The 17,514-nt window shown below is 43.2% G+C and overlaps 1 protein-coding gene across 3 annotated transcripts in view; it reads right to left on the bottom strand.

Annotated features, from left to right (window-relative positions):
* UBE4B (ubiquitination factor E4B) overlaps nucleotides 1–17,514 on the bottom strand; it is a 147,673-nt gene that overhangs the window by 101,172 nt on the left and 28,987 nt on the right. For all 3 annotated transcript variants that reach the window (XM_032300332.1, XM_032300331.1, XM_032300334.1), the window contains one exon: nucleotides 8,656–8,842. In XM_032300332.1, coding sequence (XP_032156223.1) covers nucleotides 8,656–8,842 — 187 coding nt within the window. The remainder of the gene's footprint in view (nucleotides 1–8,655; nucleotides 8,843–17,514) is intronic.

Genomic DNA, 17,514 nt, shown 5'->3' with positions numbered 1-17,514 from the left:
ATTACAGGCACGCGCCACCATGCCCAGCTAATTTTTTGTGTGTTTTTGGTAGAGACGGGGTTTCACCATGTTGACCAGGATAGTCTCGATCTCTTGGCCTCGTGATCCACCCGCCTCGGCCTCCCAAAGTGCTGGGATTACAGGCTTGAGCCACCGCGCCCGGCCCGAGTTCAACTTTTTAAGCTCCCACATATGAGTGAAAACATGCAATATTTGTCTTTCTGTGCCTGGCTTATTTTACTTAGCACGGTGTCTTCCAAGTTCATCCATGTTGCCACAAATGACAGAATTTCTTTCTTTTCAAAGGTTGAATAATATTCCATTATGGATACATACCACATTTTCTTTTTCCATTCATCTGAGGATGGATGTCTAGGTTGCTTCCCTATCTTGGCTATCTGGAATAATGCTGCAATGAACACGAGTACAGATATGTCGTCTGCATACAAATCTAATTCCTCTGGATATATACTCAGAACTGGGATTGCCAGATCATATGGTAGCTCTATTTTTAGTTTACTGAGGGATCTCCATATTGTTTTCTATAATGGCTATATTAATTTACATTCCCACCAAGGTAGAATTTTCAGTCAGATAAATGCCTGTGTGAAAATGCTCCCCCCACAAAAAAAAGACAACGCATAGCCTCGAGCCTGAGAAAGTGACTATTTGTGGCTATACTGTCAAGTACAGGACACCAGCCTCTGCACCTCTTCATAAGTTTGTGTTCTCATGCTAAACAGTGAGCCCTTGGAGGCCCCTAACTGAGACTTACCCATCCTTGCATCCCTAGCTCTCAATACAGCGCCCAACAGACGAAGCCATTTATTAACTATTCAAGTGCATGAATGGAAGCAGGAAGAAGGATTTAACATGTTGAGCCAAGATGTTAAAGGATAATTGTAAGTTAAATAATCATTGAGTAGGTTAAAAACTAGCAGCCAAGGAAAAGAAACAAATTCTGTTTCTGACCCAGACTCAAGAACAAGCCCAGAGGCCAAGCATGTCATCTGGCCTCTTTCTCACTAGTTCCAAACAGGCCCCACTATTCATTTCTGCTCCCAGAGCAGAGGATCTTTACCTGTGGTCTACAGATGAAAACAGAAGCCAAGGGGCTGAAATTACAGTAGTTATCTGACTAGCTGCTAAGTCTTTTATTTAAATCATTAATAAAAAAGCATATAAAGAACTATATTACAACCTTTAAAAATATGTTGATAACTATATTCCTACATAACTGTATAATCCTATTTTAATGTACATATTTAAGGGTAAATTTTGGGGCCAAGTACAGTGGCTCACAACTGTAACCACAGCACTTTGGGAGCCCGCGGCAGGAGGTCAGAACTTCTGATCACGTTAGGTCAGAAGTTCAAGGCAAGTCTGGCCAACATGGTGAAACCCTGTCTCTGTTAAAAATCAGTTGGGTGTGGTGGCGCATGCCTGTAATTCCAGCTACTCAGGAGAGTCAGGCAGGAGTATCACTTGAGCCCAGGAGGCAGACTATGCCACTGCACTCCAGCCTGGGCAACAGAGCAAGACTCCATCTCAAAAAAATAAAATAAAAGTATATTTTAAGAAGCCAATCAAAGGCTTCCCCAATTTGCCAAAGGGCACCATGGAATGAAAACAATTAGGAACTACACTCCTGTAATCCTAACGCTTTGAGAGTGAGGCGGGAAGATCACTGGGGGCCAGGGGTTCAAGACCAGCCTAAGGCAACACAGTGAGACTTCATCTCTACAAAAAATTAAAAAATTAGCCGGGCATGGTGGCGCATACCTGTAGTCACAAAGGAAGATCACTTAAGACCAGGAGTTTGTGGCTGCAATGAGCTATGGTCGCACCACTGCATTCCAGCCTTACTTTGTCTTAGAAAAATAAAAATAAAACCTTCCAGCTCTAGAGAGAGAATATACAGGCAACTGGAAGACCTGTTCCTCTAGACCCAACAATCCTGTCAAGATGAAAACGGTTGATAAAGGACCCGCTGGGGGACTCTTGAGCAATCATGACCTCCTCTTCAGAGGTCACAACAGCCAGGAAGGGTAAGGCCTTCATCAGATATACTCCAGATGTTTGATGGGCAAACATCAAAGGGAAGACAAGCATAATTCCAAAACAAGGCTGTAAAATAAAATCATCCAAGACAGTTAAGAGGTTCTGAAGATGAAGCAATCACAAATCATCTAAAGATAAGGGAAGGAACTAAGAAAACTAGAATGTCCTCCAAAAAATTTAATAAACACAGATATTAAAAAGGAAATGTAAAAACATTTCCTCCCCCACTAGACTAAGCTCTTTAAGGGAAAAAACTGAGTCTCACTCATCTTTCCATTCCCATGACCAAGTACTATGTTTGACCTGCAGTAAGCCCTACATTTTAAAATGTAAAAGTAGCATAATCAGCCAGGCATGGTGGCTCACGTCCGTAATGCGAGTACTTTGGGAGGCTGAGGCAGGCAGATTACCTAAGGTCAGGAGTTCAAGACCGGCCTGGCCAACATGATGAAACCCCATCTCTACTAAAAATACAAAAATTAGCCAGGTGTGGTGGCGCACACCTGTAATCCCAGCTACTCAGAGGCTGAGATGGGAGAGTCACTGGAACCCAGGTGAGGTTGCAGTGAGCTGAGATCATGTCCCTGTACTCCAGCCTAGGTGACAGAGAGAGATTCTGTCTTTAAAAAAAAAAAAAAAGTAGCATAATCAGTGTTAATTATAAAAAGGTAGCATTCATCTGTAGGAAAAGCATCACCCATATATATAAGCTTCTAAGAGAGGCAAGAGCAGTGCCACATAACGATGCAGTAAAAAAATGAAGAAATGTCTAGAATAATAAATGGAAAGTCTGGAACAGCAGTGACCTGTGGACTTGGTTCCACAGGCACTAGTTACGTTATCATGTACATCTGAAACATTTTGTAGTAACTTTTTTCTAATTTCAGAAGAAAATAAACGGGCTGAGGATTTTTAAAATCCTGCTCAGCGTACCAGGAAAAACAGAGCGAGAATCCAGTTGGTCAGGGTAAGAGGAACAATGTCAGCCAGTTGTTTTTCAGAAGAACTCAAATCTTACTTTGCTTCTAACATTTGCAACAAGAAATACTTCTTTCATTCATTTAGCCACATAACACCTGGCATTCCCATAGTGCTTTCCATGTGCTAAGCACGGTGCTGGGGATAAGGGAATGAGCAACACTGGCAAGGCTCCTGCCTAACCTTACATTCAACCGGAAGAGGGGACGCACATCAAAACAAAGAAGTAATATTCCTATTTGCAAGGAGGGTCTTAGCAGATGTAAGCAAGTTAAAATCAGCTCATACTCAATTAGTGTGGTCCCTAATCCAGTGGCTGATGTCGTAAGAGGGAAATTTGGACGCAGACACACACAGAACAAAGGTGGCCATGTGAAGACGGAAGTGAAGACTGGAGTTACGTTGCCACAAGCCGAGAAATGCCAAGGACTGCCAGCAACCATCAGAAGGCAGAAGAAAGGATTCTCTCCTTCAGAGGGAGCATGGCGCTGCCAACACCTGGACTTTGAACTTCTAGCCTCTAGAACTGTGAAAATAATACTGCTGCTGTAAGCCTCCAAACATTTGTAATATGTAGTTACAGCAGCCCTGGGAAACTAATACAGAAGCAGGTGGCAATACAAGAAGCTGAGACTACAGATGGGAAAAGCAACTGGAAAGATGCCCTACAGCTTCTCAATCCTTGCTTTAGTTACTTGTTTCTGAAAACAGCTCAACTAAGAGGGCCACCAGATGACTGCTGCCAAGCACTCATGGATGAAGGACTCCTTACCACAGGTGGCACCCCACTCAGTATTTGTCTCTGATGGCACTTCTTGGCCAGGCTCTGTGGCTCATATCTGTAATTCCAGCACTTCGGGAGGCTGAGGCAGGCAGATTACCTGAGGTCAGGGGTTGGAAACCAGCCTGGCGAACATGGTGAAACCCCATCTCTACTAAAAATACAAAAATTAGCCAGGCATGGTGGTGCACATCTGTAATCCCAGCTACCTAGAAGGTTGGGGCAGGAGAATAGCTTGAACCCAGGAGGCAGAGGTTGCAGTGAGCAGAGATGATGCCACTGCACTCCAGCCTGGGCAACACAGCGAGACTCTGTCTCAAAAAAAAAAAAAAATTAGCTGGGCATGGTGGTGGGCTCCTGTAATCCCAGCTACTCAGGGGCTGAGGTAGGAGAGATGCTTGAACCCAGGAGGCAAGGGCTGCAGAGAGCTGAGATCATGCCATTGCACTCCAGCCTCGGCAACAGAACAAGGCTGTGTCTCCAAAAAAAAAAAGAAAAGAAAGGACTTTTTGAGTTTGGAACAAAAAAATCTCTCAATCACATTCAGTGGATAATACATCTACTCACTGGCCCTATGTCTAACTTCCAGGACCACAGAAAACAAATACAAGCTATCACCTTCCTCATGACAACTTTTCACACTCTTCAATGAACAGCTATCATATTTTCTTGAAATTTCTTTTTCTCTTTTTTGAGACAGGTTCTCACTGTTGCCCAGGTTGGAATGCAGTGGTGTGATCACAGCTCCCTGCAGCCTCCACCTCCTGGGCTCAAGCAATCATCCCACTTCAGCCTCCCAAACAGCTGGGACTACGGGTGTACACCACCACGCCCAGCTAAGTTTTTGAATTTTTTGTAGAGACGGGGTTTCGCCATATCATCCAGGCTGGTCTTGAACTCCTAGGTTCGAGAGATCCTCCCATCTTGGCTTCCCAAAGTGTTATGATTACAGGCATGAGCCACTGCACCTGGCCTGAACAGAGAATAGATGTGACCTGTTTTATGAGAGATTTTCTGTTTGTTTTTTCACTTGTTTATTTAGTAAATCATGAAAATCTGTTTATCCAACTCACCAAAGCATGGCTAATAATATCCAACTGTTTGTGATTATGAATAATGGTGACTATGTGAGAAACATAATCAGGACTACTTAGCACAGAGGTGCACTGGTAAGAACAAGCCTTTCTGTTGGTTTGTGATAACAGCACATGGAGCCTGCTGTTACACAATGTTGCACTTAGGCTTTCGTGGGGCCCCTCTGGCTCTACATTGAGAACAGACTCAAGTGAAGCAAGGGTGGGCATGAGAAGACCAGTTAGGAGGCTGTTCCAGAAATCCAGGCAAGAGATGCTGGTGCTTGGACCTAGGTAATAGCGGCAGACGTGATGAGAAGAAAAGAGGCGGTGAGAATCTGGTCTGCTCCTAGTTTTCTGACAGGTCTAGAGCAGGGCCAGTGCAAGCTCTGGTCCACAGGCCAAATCTAGGCCACTGTTTTTGTGAGTGAAGTTTTATTGGAACACAGTTATGCTTGTTCATTTACATATGGTCTATGGCTGCTTTTGTGCTACAGAGCTGAGACAAATAGTTCTGACCTTACAGCCTCCAAAACCAAAAATATTTACTATCTATCCCTTAACAGAAAGAGTTTGCCAATCCCACGCCTAGAAAACAGGAATTGTCATTTATTGAGATGGAAACCTGGAAGAAGATAAAATGTGAGGAAACAGCAAAGCTTGATTTGGGGCATGCTAGCTGTGAGATGCCTATTAAGACATACAAGTACGGCCGGGCGCGGTGGCTCAAGCCTGTAATCCCAGCACTTTGGGAGGCCGAGACGGGTGGATCACGAGGTCAAGAGATCGAGACCATCCTGGTCAACATGGTGAAACCCCGTCTCTACTAAAAATACAAAAAAAAAATTAGCTGGGCATGGTGGTGTATGCCTGTAATCCCAGCTACTCAGGAGGCTGAGGCAGGAGAATTGCCTGAACCCAGGAGGCGGAGGTTGCGGTGAGCCGAGATCGCGCCATTGCACTCCTGCCTGGGTAACATGAGTGAAACTCCGTCTTAAAACAAAACAAAACAAAACAAAAAAAAAGACATCCAAGTAGAGATGTCAGGTAAGGTCCTGGGTGTGTGAGTCTGAGGTTCAAGGAGCAGGTCCAAGTTGGAGATATAAGCTTAGGAATCATCCAGTTAGGGTAATTAAAGCCAGGACACTGGATGACATCAGTAAGAGAATAAACCTGGATAGAAAGGACAAGAGGTTAACTACTGGGCCCTCGAATCCTAACACTTAGAAGTCAGCGAAATGAAAAGGAACCTGGCAAAGAGTGAAAAAGGAGCAGACAGAGAGAGAATGAAAACGAGGAGAATGTGCTGTTCTGGAAGTCAAAAGAAAAATGTGTTTCCAGGAGAAGACGGTGAAAGCCATGTCTAATGAGGCTGCTGGATCAGACCAGACAGTGACTCAGAGCAACCACGGGAGGCCTCGCCTGACTGGAGTTGATTCAGCAAAGGGTGCAAGGGCAAAAGGGGACGGAGAGAACAGGCAACTCATTCCAGAAGTTCTGTTGCAAAGGTTTTGGAGCAGAGATGTGGGGTAGAAGCCGGCAGGGGGAATTATGTCGAGAGTTCCTTTTGTTCATTCCCATGATGGGAAAATAATTGCATTATATAGGCTGTTAAAAAATAAAAAAAAAAAAGTCCATATGATGAAGCAAGAGAAAAAAACGAACTGCTGGAGTGAGGGCTGAGTAACTGAGGGGAGATGGGATCTGGGATCCAGGCTTCAACAGGAGCAGGGACAGTTTGTGCATAGCAAGAACTGGGCTCACATACAGGTAGGCAGACAGATGTGATGACTGGGGCTAATGGAGGTTCCCTGCCTAGGTTCTGCCTGTGTCTGTTTTCTCAATGAAACATGAAGCCAGAGTTAAGTGTGGTGGCACATGACTATAGTCCCAGCTACATGGGAGACTGAGGCAGATGGATCATTTGAGCCTAGGAGTTTGAAGCTGTAGTACACTATGATCACGCCTATGAACAGCCACCGCACTCCAGCCTGGGCAACACAGTGAGACCCCATCTCCAGAAAAAAAAAACAAAAGAAAAAGAAATGGGAAGCCAGGCCAGGCCATCAGCTGAGAGAGTGAGCATGGACAATGAGGTCCTGCACAGTGGAGAAGAAGGTATGAAATCGATCAGCAGAGTGAGTGAAGTGGGGGACATGGTACAACTGCCTGCCAGTATCAAGAGTCTACTTGAGTTTGTGATCATGAATTTGATTTTTTTGTGTTGTTGTCGTTTTTGAGACAGGGTCTCATTCCATCACCCAGGCTGGTGTGCAGTGATACCAAATTGGCTCACTGCAATCTCCACCTCCTGGGTTATGCAATTCTCATGCATCAGCCTCCCTTGTAGCTGGAATTATAGACAGGCAGCACCATGCCCACCTTTTTGTAATTTTTGTGAGACGGGTTTTGCCATGTTGGCTAGGCTGGTCTTAAACTCCTGACCTCAAGTGATCTGCCCACCTTGGCTTCCCAAAGTGCTAGGATTACAGGCATGAGCCACTGCACCCAGCCATGTGATCATGAATTTGAAATGAGACAGACAGTTCAAAAGTTTTCAATTAGTTCAAATGGTTTCAAATGGTTCTGAGTTTTTCTACAGTCTTATTCCACTGAATGAGAGAGTAGGTGGGGAATGGGATTTTATCAGGATCCTGGTTTAAATAAGCGAGTGAGGCAAAGTGAGAGAGGGTCTCTCCAAGACAGATTCCAGCAATGGCCTGACCACGGTGAGGCAAAGAGCACTGTTGTCAGTACTATACCCAAGGGAAAAAAATCACATTTGGAGCCCTGAACCCTTCAATCCTACCAGAAGACCAACAGAGCTTCTCAGAGATATACAGACAAGACATTTTAGGCAAGGGCATTCTTTATTACTGTTTTGGCTGAACCTCACTGGGTATAAACATTTATATATATGTGGGGAGTCGTCTACATTGATACCTAATGAGAAGTACAGCAACAAAAACTGCAAATACTTTCAATCGACACATGATTCTAGATCAAGAAGACAGATGATTTGGAAGGCTATCAAATTATTAGATGATATTATAATCAATGGAGGTCTCTTAGCACCCGCTTTTCCCAACTATAATCCTAAGTAATTATAAAATAATAATAATTACATGACAATATTATGTTTGATAGAAAAGTTCACAAAGAGAGATGTTTTCAAATATACAGTATCAAGAAATATTATTTCCCAACAAAGACAGTCCTGGATAGCAAGCATGAGCTCATTTATTATAAAGAAATAAACTTTTACCATAGTTGAATAGTTGTCAATGAGATAGTTCTAAAACATCCTATCAGGGAGTCTTATCCCCTGAAAAGTTAGAGAAAAAGTTCTGTGCCAATGTAGAATGAAGACGAGGAAATCTGCAATTAGAGGTTTTCATTTTGACCATTATTTTTATCTTGCATTTTCAGATAATTTTTATCTTAAAACCATCAACCAAATTCATAAAATCAGCAGAACCAAATTCAGTCTTAATCATCTTGTCATCAGAGATAATACCTAAACCTGTTCAGAAAAAGAAAAGATGGAAGTTATGGAAAGAAAAGCAATTGGTTTTAACAGACTGCAATAAAAAAAAGGCAGTAACACAACATGCTGCAATGGTATTTAAACTACTGCTTGGAGGATTTTAAAGAGCTGATGTCTGCTTCATTTTAATCTGTTGTAGAAACATCACAACCATCAGCTAGACAAAAAGCTAAGAAGAATCACAAAAGAATCCCAGGTATGAAGCTCAGGCTTACCTGATGCACCTATTGGGGAGGTAGCTGGGGTCATGTTGTGGACATTGAGACCAAGACTCTGAGAGGGTCCTGGGGCTGATGCCGCTATGGGAGGCCCCGGGGGGTTCTCCCTCTGGGGAGAAGTGAGTGGGGTGGTCGGCTGAGAGGTCTGTCCACCAGCAAGTCGTGCAAGGCGCCTCCGTCGAATCTACAACATAAGGGGAAAAGGGCATTCTATAAATAAACAGCAGAAACACAATTCTGCCAGAGAATGACATTATCCATAAGCATACCAGAGCTTAACAACTGAATTATGCCTTGAGCAAAAGTGCTCTTCTGAGAGAATAACTCGCTCTATCAGTATCCTTACAAGCTCTACCACCTCAGGTTTTAACAACTATATTTTGGCCAGGTACAGTGGTGCCTGCCTATAGCATCAGCTACTTTGGAGGCTGAGGTGGTGGGATCACTTGAGCCTAAGGAGCTCAAGATCAGCCTGAGCAAAGCAGTGAGACCCCACCTCTAATTCATACTTACATAAATACATATATATATACTGTATCTTTGTTGCTTTACCATCTGCTTATCATACCTCCTTGGCTGATATGGTGAATTTACAGTAAACATACTATGCTTTTTTTTAGAGAATCTCTTCTCTATCACCCAAGTTGGAGTACAGAATTTCAGTCGTAGCTAACTGCAGTCTTGAACTCCTAGGCTCAAGTAATCCTTCCCACCTCAGCCTCCCAAGTATCTAAGATTACAGGTGAGTGCCACCATGCACAGCTAAATTAATTTTTTAAGTTTTTGGCAGAGATGAGGTCTCACCATGATGCCCAGGCTGGTTTCAATCTCCTGGCCTCAAGTGATCCTCTCACCTCGGCCTCCCGGAGTACTAGGATTATAAACGTGAAGCACCACAACCAGCCTATGCTTGTAACACACTAAAGCTTGCTGTTATTTAAATAAAATGACCTAACTTGGTCATTTCAAATAGGTAAGATTTAAAAAGAAATAGCCAGTTGGCCGGGCGTGGTGGCTCATGCCTGTAATCCCAACACTTTGGGAGGCCAAGGTGGGCGGATCACGAGGTCAGGAGTTCAAGACCAGCTTGACCAACATGGTGAAACCTCATGTCTACTAAAAATACAAAAATTAGCTGGGCGTGGTGCCATCTGCCTGTAATCCCAGCTACTCAGGAGGCTGAGGCAGGAGAATTGCTTGAACCTGGGAGGCGGAGGTTGCAATGAGCCAAGATCACACCACTACACTTCAGTCTGGGCAACAGAACAAGACTCCATCTCAAAATAAATAAATAAATAGCCAACTTAATTCACTAAAACAATGAGAAACAAAAGTTACACTAAGATACAAATTTAACCATCACTTGTAGGAGGAAAATGATCAGGTTTTTTTTTTTTACTTGATTGCAATAAAAATATAATCTGCCATTTCTTCCTTTTAACATACAATTAAAGAGCAACACCTTATTGAAGGACAGAAATTAGCCCATTCATTGAAAATATATTTGTTGAACTCCTACTAACAGCAGGGCCTCTGAAAAAGCTTTCTAGTAGATTTACCCATGTCCCCTGAGCAAAAGAAGCCAGATGTAAAAAAACATAGACTGTATGATTCCATTTCTATCAAGTTTGAAAATAAGAAAAACTAAACTATACCATTAGTTTGGATAATGGTTATCCTGGATGGGAAGGGGGCCAAAGAAGCTTGGGAGAGGCAGGAGTGAGATTCTAGGGGTCTGGTAATGGTGTTTTGTTTTGTTTTAATTTAATTTTAGCTAGATACTAGTGTCACAGATAGGTCCACTTTATGAAAATTCACTGGGTTGTATACTTACAATATGAGTAATCAAGTCATGGGTATTCATCTTATTTATTCATAATTTATATGTTAAATATAGTCTTCTGTATAGAATGCAATGTTTTTTTTTGAGACGGAGTTTTGTTCTTGCCACCCAGGCTGGAGTTCAATGGCACCATCTCGGCTCACTGCAACCTCCCCCACTCAGGTTCACCTCCCGCCTCAGCCTCCCAAATACCTGGGACACCTAATTTTTAATTTTTTGTAGAGATGGCATCTCACCATGTTGCCCAGGCTGGTCTCAAATTCCTGGGCTCAATCCTCCCACCTCGGCCCCCCCAAAGTGCTGGGATTACAAGTGTGAGCCGCCACGCCGGGCCAAGTTTCATTATCTTACAGACTGCAAAATTTAGGAGCTCATGGTTGATTTCTAATTCAAATTTAACCTTTATTACTGACTACTTTACTTATCTGGAGCCTATCTGGGTAAGTCACTTAACGGCTCTTGCTTCGGTTTCTGCACAATGGACATCTGTACACTGCACGTCTGTACAATGGGCATGAAATCATCAGCTGAGCGTAGTCGCTCTTGCCTGTTATCTCAGCACTCTGGGAGTCCGAGGCGGATGAATCATTCGAGGTCAGGAGTTCGAGACCAGCCTGGCCAACACAGCAAAACCCTATCTCAACTAAAAATACAAAAATTAGGCTAGGCGCAATGGCTCATGCCTGTAATCCCAGCACTTTGAGAGGCCAAGGCAAGCGGATCACAAGGTCAGGAGTTCAAGACCAGCCTAGCCAACACAGTAAAACCCCGTCTCTATTAAAAATACAAAAATTAGCTGGGTGTGGTGGTGGCATGTGCCTATAGTCCCAGCTACTCCGAAGGCTGAGGCAGGAAAATTGATTTAAACTGGGAGGCGGAGGATGCAGTGAGCTGAGGTGGCACCATGGCACTCCAGCCTGGTCACAGGGCGAGACCCTATCTCAAAAATATATATATATACAAAAATTAGCTGGGCATGGTGGAACACAACTGTAATCCCAGCTACTCGGGAGGCTGAGGCAGAAGCATCACTTGAATCCGGGAGGAGGAGGTTGCAGTGAGCTGATATCACACCACTGCACTCCAGCCTGGGCAATGGAGACTCCATTTCAAAAAATAAGAAGAAAAAGAAGTATCTTCCTCATAGAGTTGTGAGAAAATCACCACCCTGTCCCTTTCCCTACTTATTTTTTCTTCCATGGCTCTCATCTGCCCTATGACATGTGTAATATATTTATTTGTGTACTGCTTAGTTACCATCCCCCTTCTTGAAGTTTCTTAAAGGCAAGGACCTCTCTGTTCCTCTTTCTCTGACAGATCACCAGTGCCTAGAACAGTGCCTGAGACACGGTAGGTGCTCTCTAAATATTTGCTGAATAAATAAAAAATACTAGAAAAATGTACTGAACATAAAATTGACTAATTTATTAGCCGACATTAATTATCATTAGCATTGAAAGAGCATACCTACTATTCTTGGCAAAAACATGAAGCCACCTTAAACCTGAATGCCACGTTCAGCCCAAGATGTTAAATTCAGATGTTCTACTCAGTGATATAAACAGAGAATAAATGTTCTGACTCACTGCAATACAGGGCTTAAGAAAGAAAGGATTCTAAGGTTTCCAAAAAGGTTGAAGAATCAAGACTTTGTGAAGCATATTGCAGACTGTTAAGCAGGAAGAAAGAGTTAAGAGACAGAGGCAGTTCCATACACGATATAAGGGGTAGGAGAAGACTGGGGGAATACATCCTGCCTCATCTTAAATATCTGCTGGAAACATTAGGAAGAGCCATGCATGGGGCAGTGTTCTGGGCTGCCCACAGCAGGGCTCTCAGTAGAGGACAATGCCCTTTGGTGGTCTGACCGCCTTCTACACTGGTGGTAGTTTTGAACTGGTTTAGCAAACTGAGGCCCTGGGAATATATGGATAGGGGACTCACAAGAGAATGGTTTTATGCAATCACAGGTATAAAGGCTTTATCTCCAGCCTGGGCAACAAGGTGAAACACCAACTCTACTAAAAATTCAAAAACTGAGCCAGTTGCAGTGGCTCATGCTTGTAATCCCAGCACTTTGGAAGGCCGAGGTGGGTGAGATCACTTGAGGTCAGGAGTTTGGGAACAACCTGGCCAGCATGCTGAAACCCCAGCTCTACTAAAAATACAAAAATTAGCCAGGCATGGTGGTGGGCACCTGTAAACCCAGCTACTCAGGAAGCTGAGGCAGGAGAATCACTTGAACCTGGGAGGTGGAGGCTGCAGTGAGTCAAGACTGTGCCACTACGCTCCATCCTGGGCAACAGAGCAAGACTCTGTCTCAAAACAGAAAAGAAAACAAAACAAAAGAACTGAGTCGGGAAATCACCTGAGCCTGGGGAGGTGAAGGCTGCAGTGAGCCATGAACTCCAGCCTGTGCGACACAGTGTGACCCAGTCTCAAAAAAATAAAAAATAAGGCTGGGCGTGGTGGCTCACGCCTGTAATCCAAGCACTTTGGAGGCCAAGGCGGGTGGATCACCTGAGGTGGGGAGTTCAAGACCAGCCTGACCAACAAGGTGAAACCCCGTCTTTAAATAAATAAATAAATAAATAAATAAATAAATAAATGTTTAATTAATTTGATTACTAAGAGATGCAACCTCACTTTTTATCACAAACAGAACATAAGGGATAGACACCAAAAATAGTCACAACACACCAAAATATGATTAAACATTTTTCTCTTTGTTTACTTTTTTAACATTAAGCCTGGAGGATTGGTATAATCTTCCTTAAGTTAAACAAAAGTCCTTTTTAAGAGAATTTTGTTTTCCCATATCTCACAGAGAAAAAAACAAAAGCACATAAAAAAAGACTTCCAATTCCTCAACTTATGTCCTAAACCACAACTCAAAGCCGCACATACTAATCATGAAATCTCATTCCTAGAGTTTTTCCTGTCTTGTCTGTTTCAGTTCTTATTTCACAAATGATGCTAAAATAGGGCTTTCTCCTAATTTGTTATATCATGAAGCAGCACTTCCTACCCTCACGTTCCTGATGAACTAAAAATAGATTCAAAACAGCGAGGGCCATTGTGATTTCAGGCAGAAGCTAAGACAGGATGAACCAAACTGTTCCTCTTATTTTTAGCAGTGTGTGGGGAAAAACACCCATAAAACATTGATATAAGGTTAATAAGTAGTCACTCTACTCAAGCGTCTTACTTTTCTATTTTTTTAAAAAAATTAAATTCCAATATAAAGAAAAATAATTGCAAATGCTTTCTCTTTGGGGTAGTCTCCTTATAAAGATACCTCCTAGTAAAATAAATAAATAAATAACTCCTAGTTTTATTATTGATTTTCTTTTTTCACAGCTGGCCACATAACTTATTAAATCTATGACAATTTCACAATATGCCTAATCTAAGTCCAACAATGTTTCTCCAGAAAATGCATTTACATCCAAACATCACAGCTTTGTGATCTAAAATTCGTCAGTTTCCTTTTTAAAAAAAAAAAATGTCGTGGTCAGATGCGGTGGCTCAAACCTGTAACCTCAGCACTCTGGGAGGCTGAAGCAGGGGGATGACTTGAGCTCACAAGTTCAAAACCAGTCTGGGCAACGTGGTAAGACCTCCTCATCTCTACAAAAAATTTAAAAATTAGCTGGGCATGGTGGCACACACGACATGTAATGCCAGCTATCAGGGAGGCTGAGGCAGGAGGTCAATACTGCAGTGAGCTATGATTGTACCACTGCACTCCAGCCTGGGTGTCACAGTGAGACCCTACCTCTAAGTAGAAGGAAAAGGGAAAGAAGGAAGGGAGGAAAGGAGGGAGGGACAGACAATGATATACGTTATATTTCACTTCAATGTCTACTGCTTTTAAAATGAGGTATATTTATGTTATGTGTATTTTACCACATTTTTTAAAAAACTGAATTGAAAAAGCCAGTTGTAAAAGGGTACACATAGTGATTCCATTTATTTTTTAAAAGGATGTAGATTTACATTATAATGGACATTATCAGTGCAAATTATACATAAATGCAAATGGCAATGACATGATAAATTTCCACTTTCCTCATCTTTCTTCTTTTACATATTTTCTGATGAAAGCAATAAAAACCATTATTATTTCCCTCTACGCCTACCATGGGAAAACATTCAGATGAAAGTGCAGCCTTGCTCCGTATCGTCTTCACTCCAAGACCCAGGGTGACGGAGCAGCTTCTACTGGGAACACTACCAATCGCCCAGGCAAAGGGCAAGAGGAAGGGCAAACTCCACCCTGGCCCAGCAGTGGCACATTCAATTCTGTTCCGGTTTCACTGGCCAAAACAGGTCACAGGGCTGAAACTACCCCCAGCAGCGTGGGGAAACACATCCTTCCCCAGACAGGGGTAGTGAATATGTGGACAATACAGTTAGGTCCAGCAGTCTCCTCTTCCTTCAACACACAGCTGGGCACGCGTGGTAGCTTGCTGTGGAGTTGCGCCTTCCTCTTCCGCATGCTCCTCCCCTCCGCTTGCCCCATAACTGCTCTATATCCTGCCCTGCACCTGGCTCTTTGCTCAAATGTTACCTTCTCAATGAAGCCTTCTCTTCCTTCCTCCTAGTTCCCATCTGCTTTAGTGGTTCTCCATACTTTCAAACAGTTCAGCCAAAACCAACAAGTATGTGTGTGTGTATACAAGTATACACACACATTTACATACAGAGAAAGCGAATGTGGCAAAAAATAAACTCATGAATCTAGGTGAGTCAATCAAACTTTTTGCAGATTTAAAAATTTTCAGGGCAGGGCATGGTGGCTCACACCTTAATCCCAGCACTTTGGGAGGCCGAGGCAGATGGATCATGAGGTCAGGAGTTCAAGACCAGCCTGACCAACATGGTGAAACCCTGTCTCTACTAAGAATACAGAAATTAGCTGGGAACGGCGGCAAGCGCCTGTAATCCCAGCTACTCAGGAGGCCAAGGCAGGAGAAATCGTTTGAACCCAGGAGGTGGAGTTGCAGTGAGCCGAGATCATGCCACTACACTCCAGCCTGGGCAATATAGCGAGTCTCAAAAAAAATAATAAGAATAGAAAGTTGAGGGAAAAGTTAGACTCACCAGCATGGCTTTTATTTTTTATTTTTTTCTCTAGCCATGTGCGGCTGCGCACAGTAGGCACAGAGATGGCCTAGCCAGTGTTGCCGAGAGAGGAAAAGTAAGACACGAGGTGACAGACAGTGGAATGGAAGGGTAACAATCATGATGCAGACACAGGAAGCCCTGGTAGCACCTGGATTCTTGATTCCAGTCGCTTCCTGTGACCCAGCTATCTTTCTGTCCCTAGGTTCAGAAAGAACACTCCTATATCCTTAAAATAAATCCCATTTTTGGCTTAAGCTCAATAAGGTGTTATACTACTTACTGCACGTATGCGTAGAAATACTTCCATTCCCCAGAGATGCAACCAGCAGTTTGCTTGTGAATGGAGTATCACCTTACTTTTTTCTACTACCTTAAATTAGGTTTTCAGGATTCAAATTCATTTATGCCAACTGTATATTCATGTAATAACTGAATCATCCCAGAGAGCAATTTTGAAAATCTAGCAACATATAAATGCTATGTGCTTATTATGTGACTTGAGTTTCTTTTTCAGGACAGGTAGGGGTTAGGCAGATGAGGGACAAAGGAGTGCAGGCAGAGGTTGGGAGACTTTGTGAGCACACACACCATTTAGGGAACGCTGAGCAGTTGGTAAGAATGAGTGTGTGTGGACATGGTGAGACACAGGCAAGAAAGGCAAGCAGCAACAAGCTCGTGACGAGCTGTGAATACCATCCTAAGACTCTGAACTTGTTCAGGAAGGCAAGGAAGAGACTGAAAGATTTAAGCAGGGGAATAACTGGGTAAGATGTACCTTCTTTCTTTTTTTTTTTTTTTTAATTGAGACAAGAGTTTCATTCTTGTTGCCCAGGCTGAAGTGAAATGACATGGTCTCAGCTCACTGCAACCTCTACCTCCTGGGTTCAAGGATTACAGGTATGAGCCACCTCATCCAGATGTACCTTTGAAAACAAATCACTCCAGCTGTTGTGTGGAGAATGAATGGAGGCAGGCCACAAGCAACCCTGAGCAATGGGGTTGGGAAAGGGACAGCTCCAGAGATACTTCATGTGTGTCCCCAACAGAACTTGGCTGTTATTTGGAAGTGAAAAGTGAGGAAGATGAATAATCTAGATTTCAGGCCTGGATACCTAAATGAATGGTAAAATACCCTAAAACTGAGAATACAGAAGGAGATTTTATTTTATTTTATTTTTATTTATTTATTTTTTTTTTTTGAGACAGAGTCTTGCTCTGTCACCCAGGCTGGAATGCACTGGCACGATCTCGGCTCACTGCAACCTCCAGCTCCTGGGTTCAAGTGATTCTCCTGCCTCAGCCTCCTGAGTAACTGGGACTGCAGGTGGGTACCACCCTGCCTGGCTAATTTTTCATATTTTTAGTAGAGACGGGATTTCACCGTGTTAGCGAGGATGGTCTCAATCTCCCGACCTTGTGAACTTTTGGCCTCCCAAAGTGCTGGGATTACAGGTGTGAGTCACCAAGCCCAACCCAGAAGGAGATTTTAAGAAGATGGGTTATGATTAGATTACCAAGTATGAGGTACCTGGAAGAACTGCCAACCCAAAATGTCCTATAGGCTGCCAACATCTATTTTGTGTTTGTTTTTGCTTTTTTGAGACAGAATTTCATTCTCTGTCAGCCAGGCTGGAGTGCAGAGGCGTAATCTCAGCTCACTGCAACCACTGCTTCCTGGGTTCAAGCAATTCTCCTGCCTCAGCCTTAGTAGCTGGGACTATAGGCATGCACCACCACACCCGGCTAATTTTTGTATTTTTATTAGAGATGAGGTTTTGCCATATTGGCCAGGCCAGTCTCGAACTCCTGACCTCAGGTGATCCCCCTGCCTCGGCCTCCCAAAGTGTGCCCAGACCCAACATCTGTTTTATTCGCCATCACTA

Source organism: Sapajus apella, unplaced genomic scaffold (assembly GCF_009761245.1).
Source record: "Sapajus apella isolate SASKATOON/1434 unplaced genomic scaffold, GSC_monkey_1.0 scaffold43, whole genome shotgun sequence".
NCBI classification, from domain to species: Eukaryota; Metazoa; Chordata; class Mammalia; order Primates; family Cebidae; genus Sapajus; species Sapajus apella.
The sequence above is the reverse complement of the archived record's forward strand: the minus strand, read 5'-3'. Positions and strand labels throughout refer to the sequence as shown.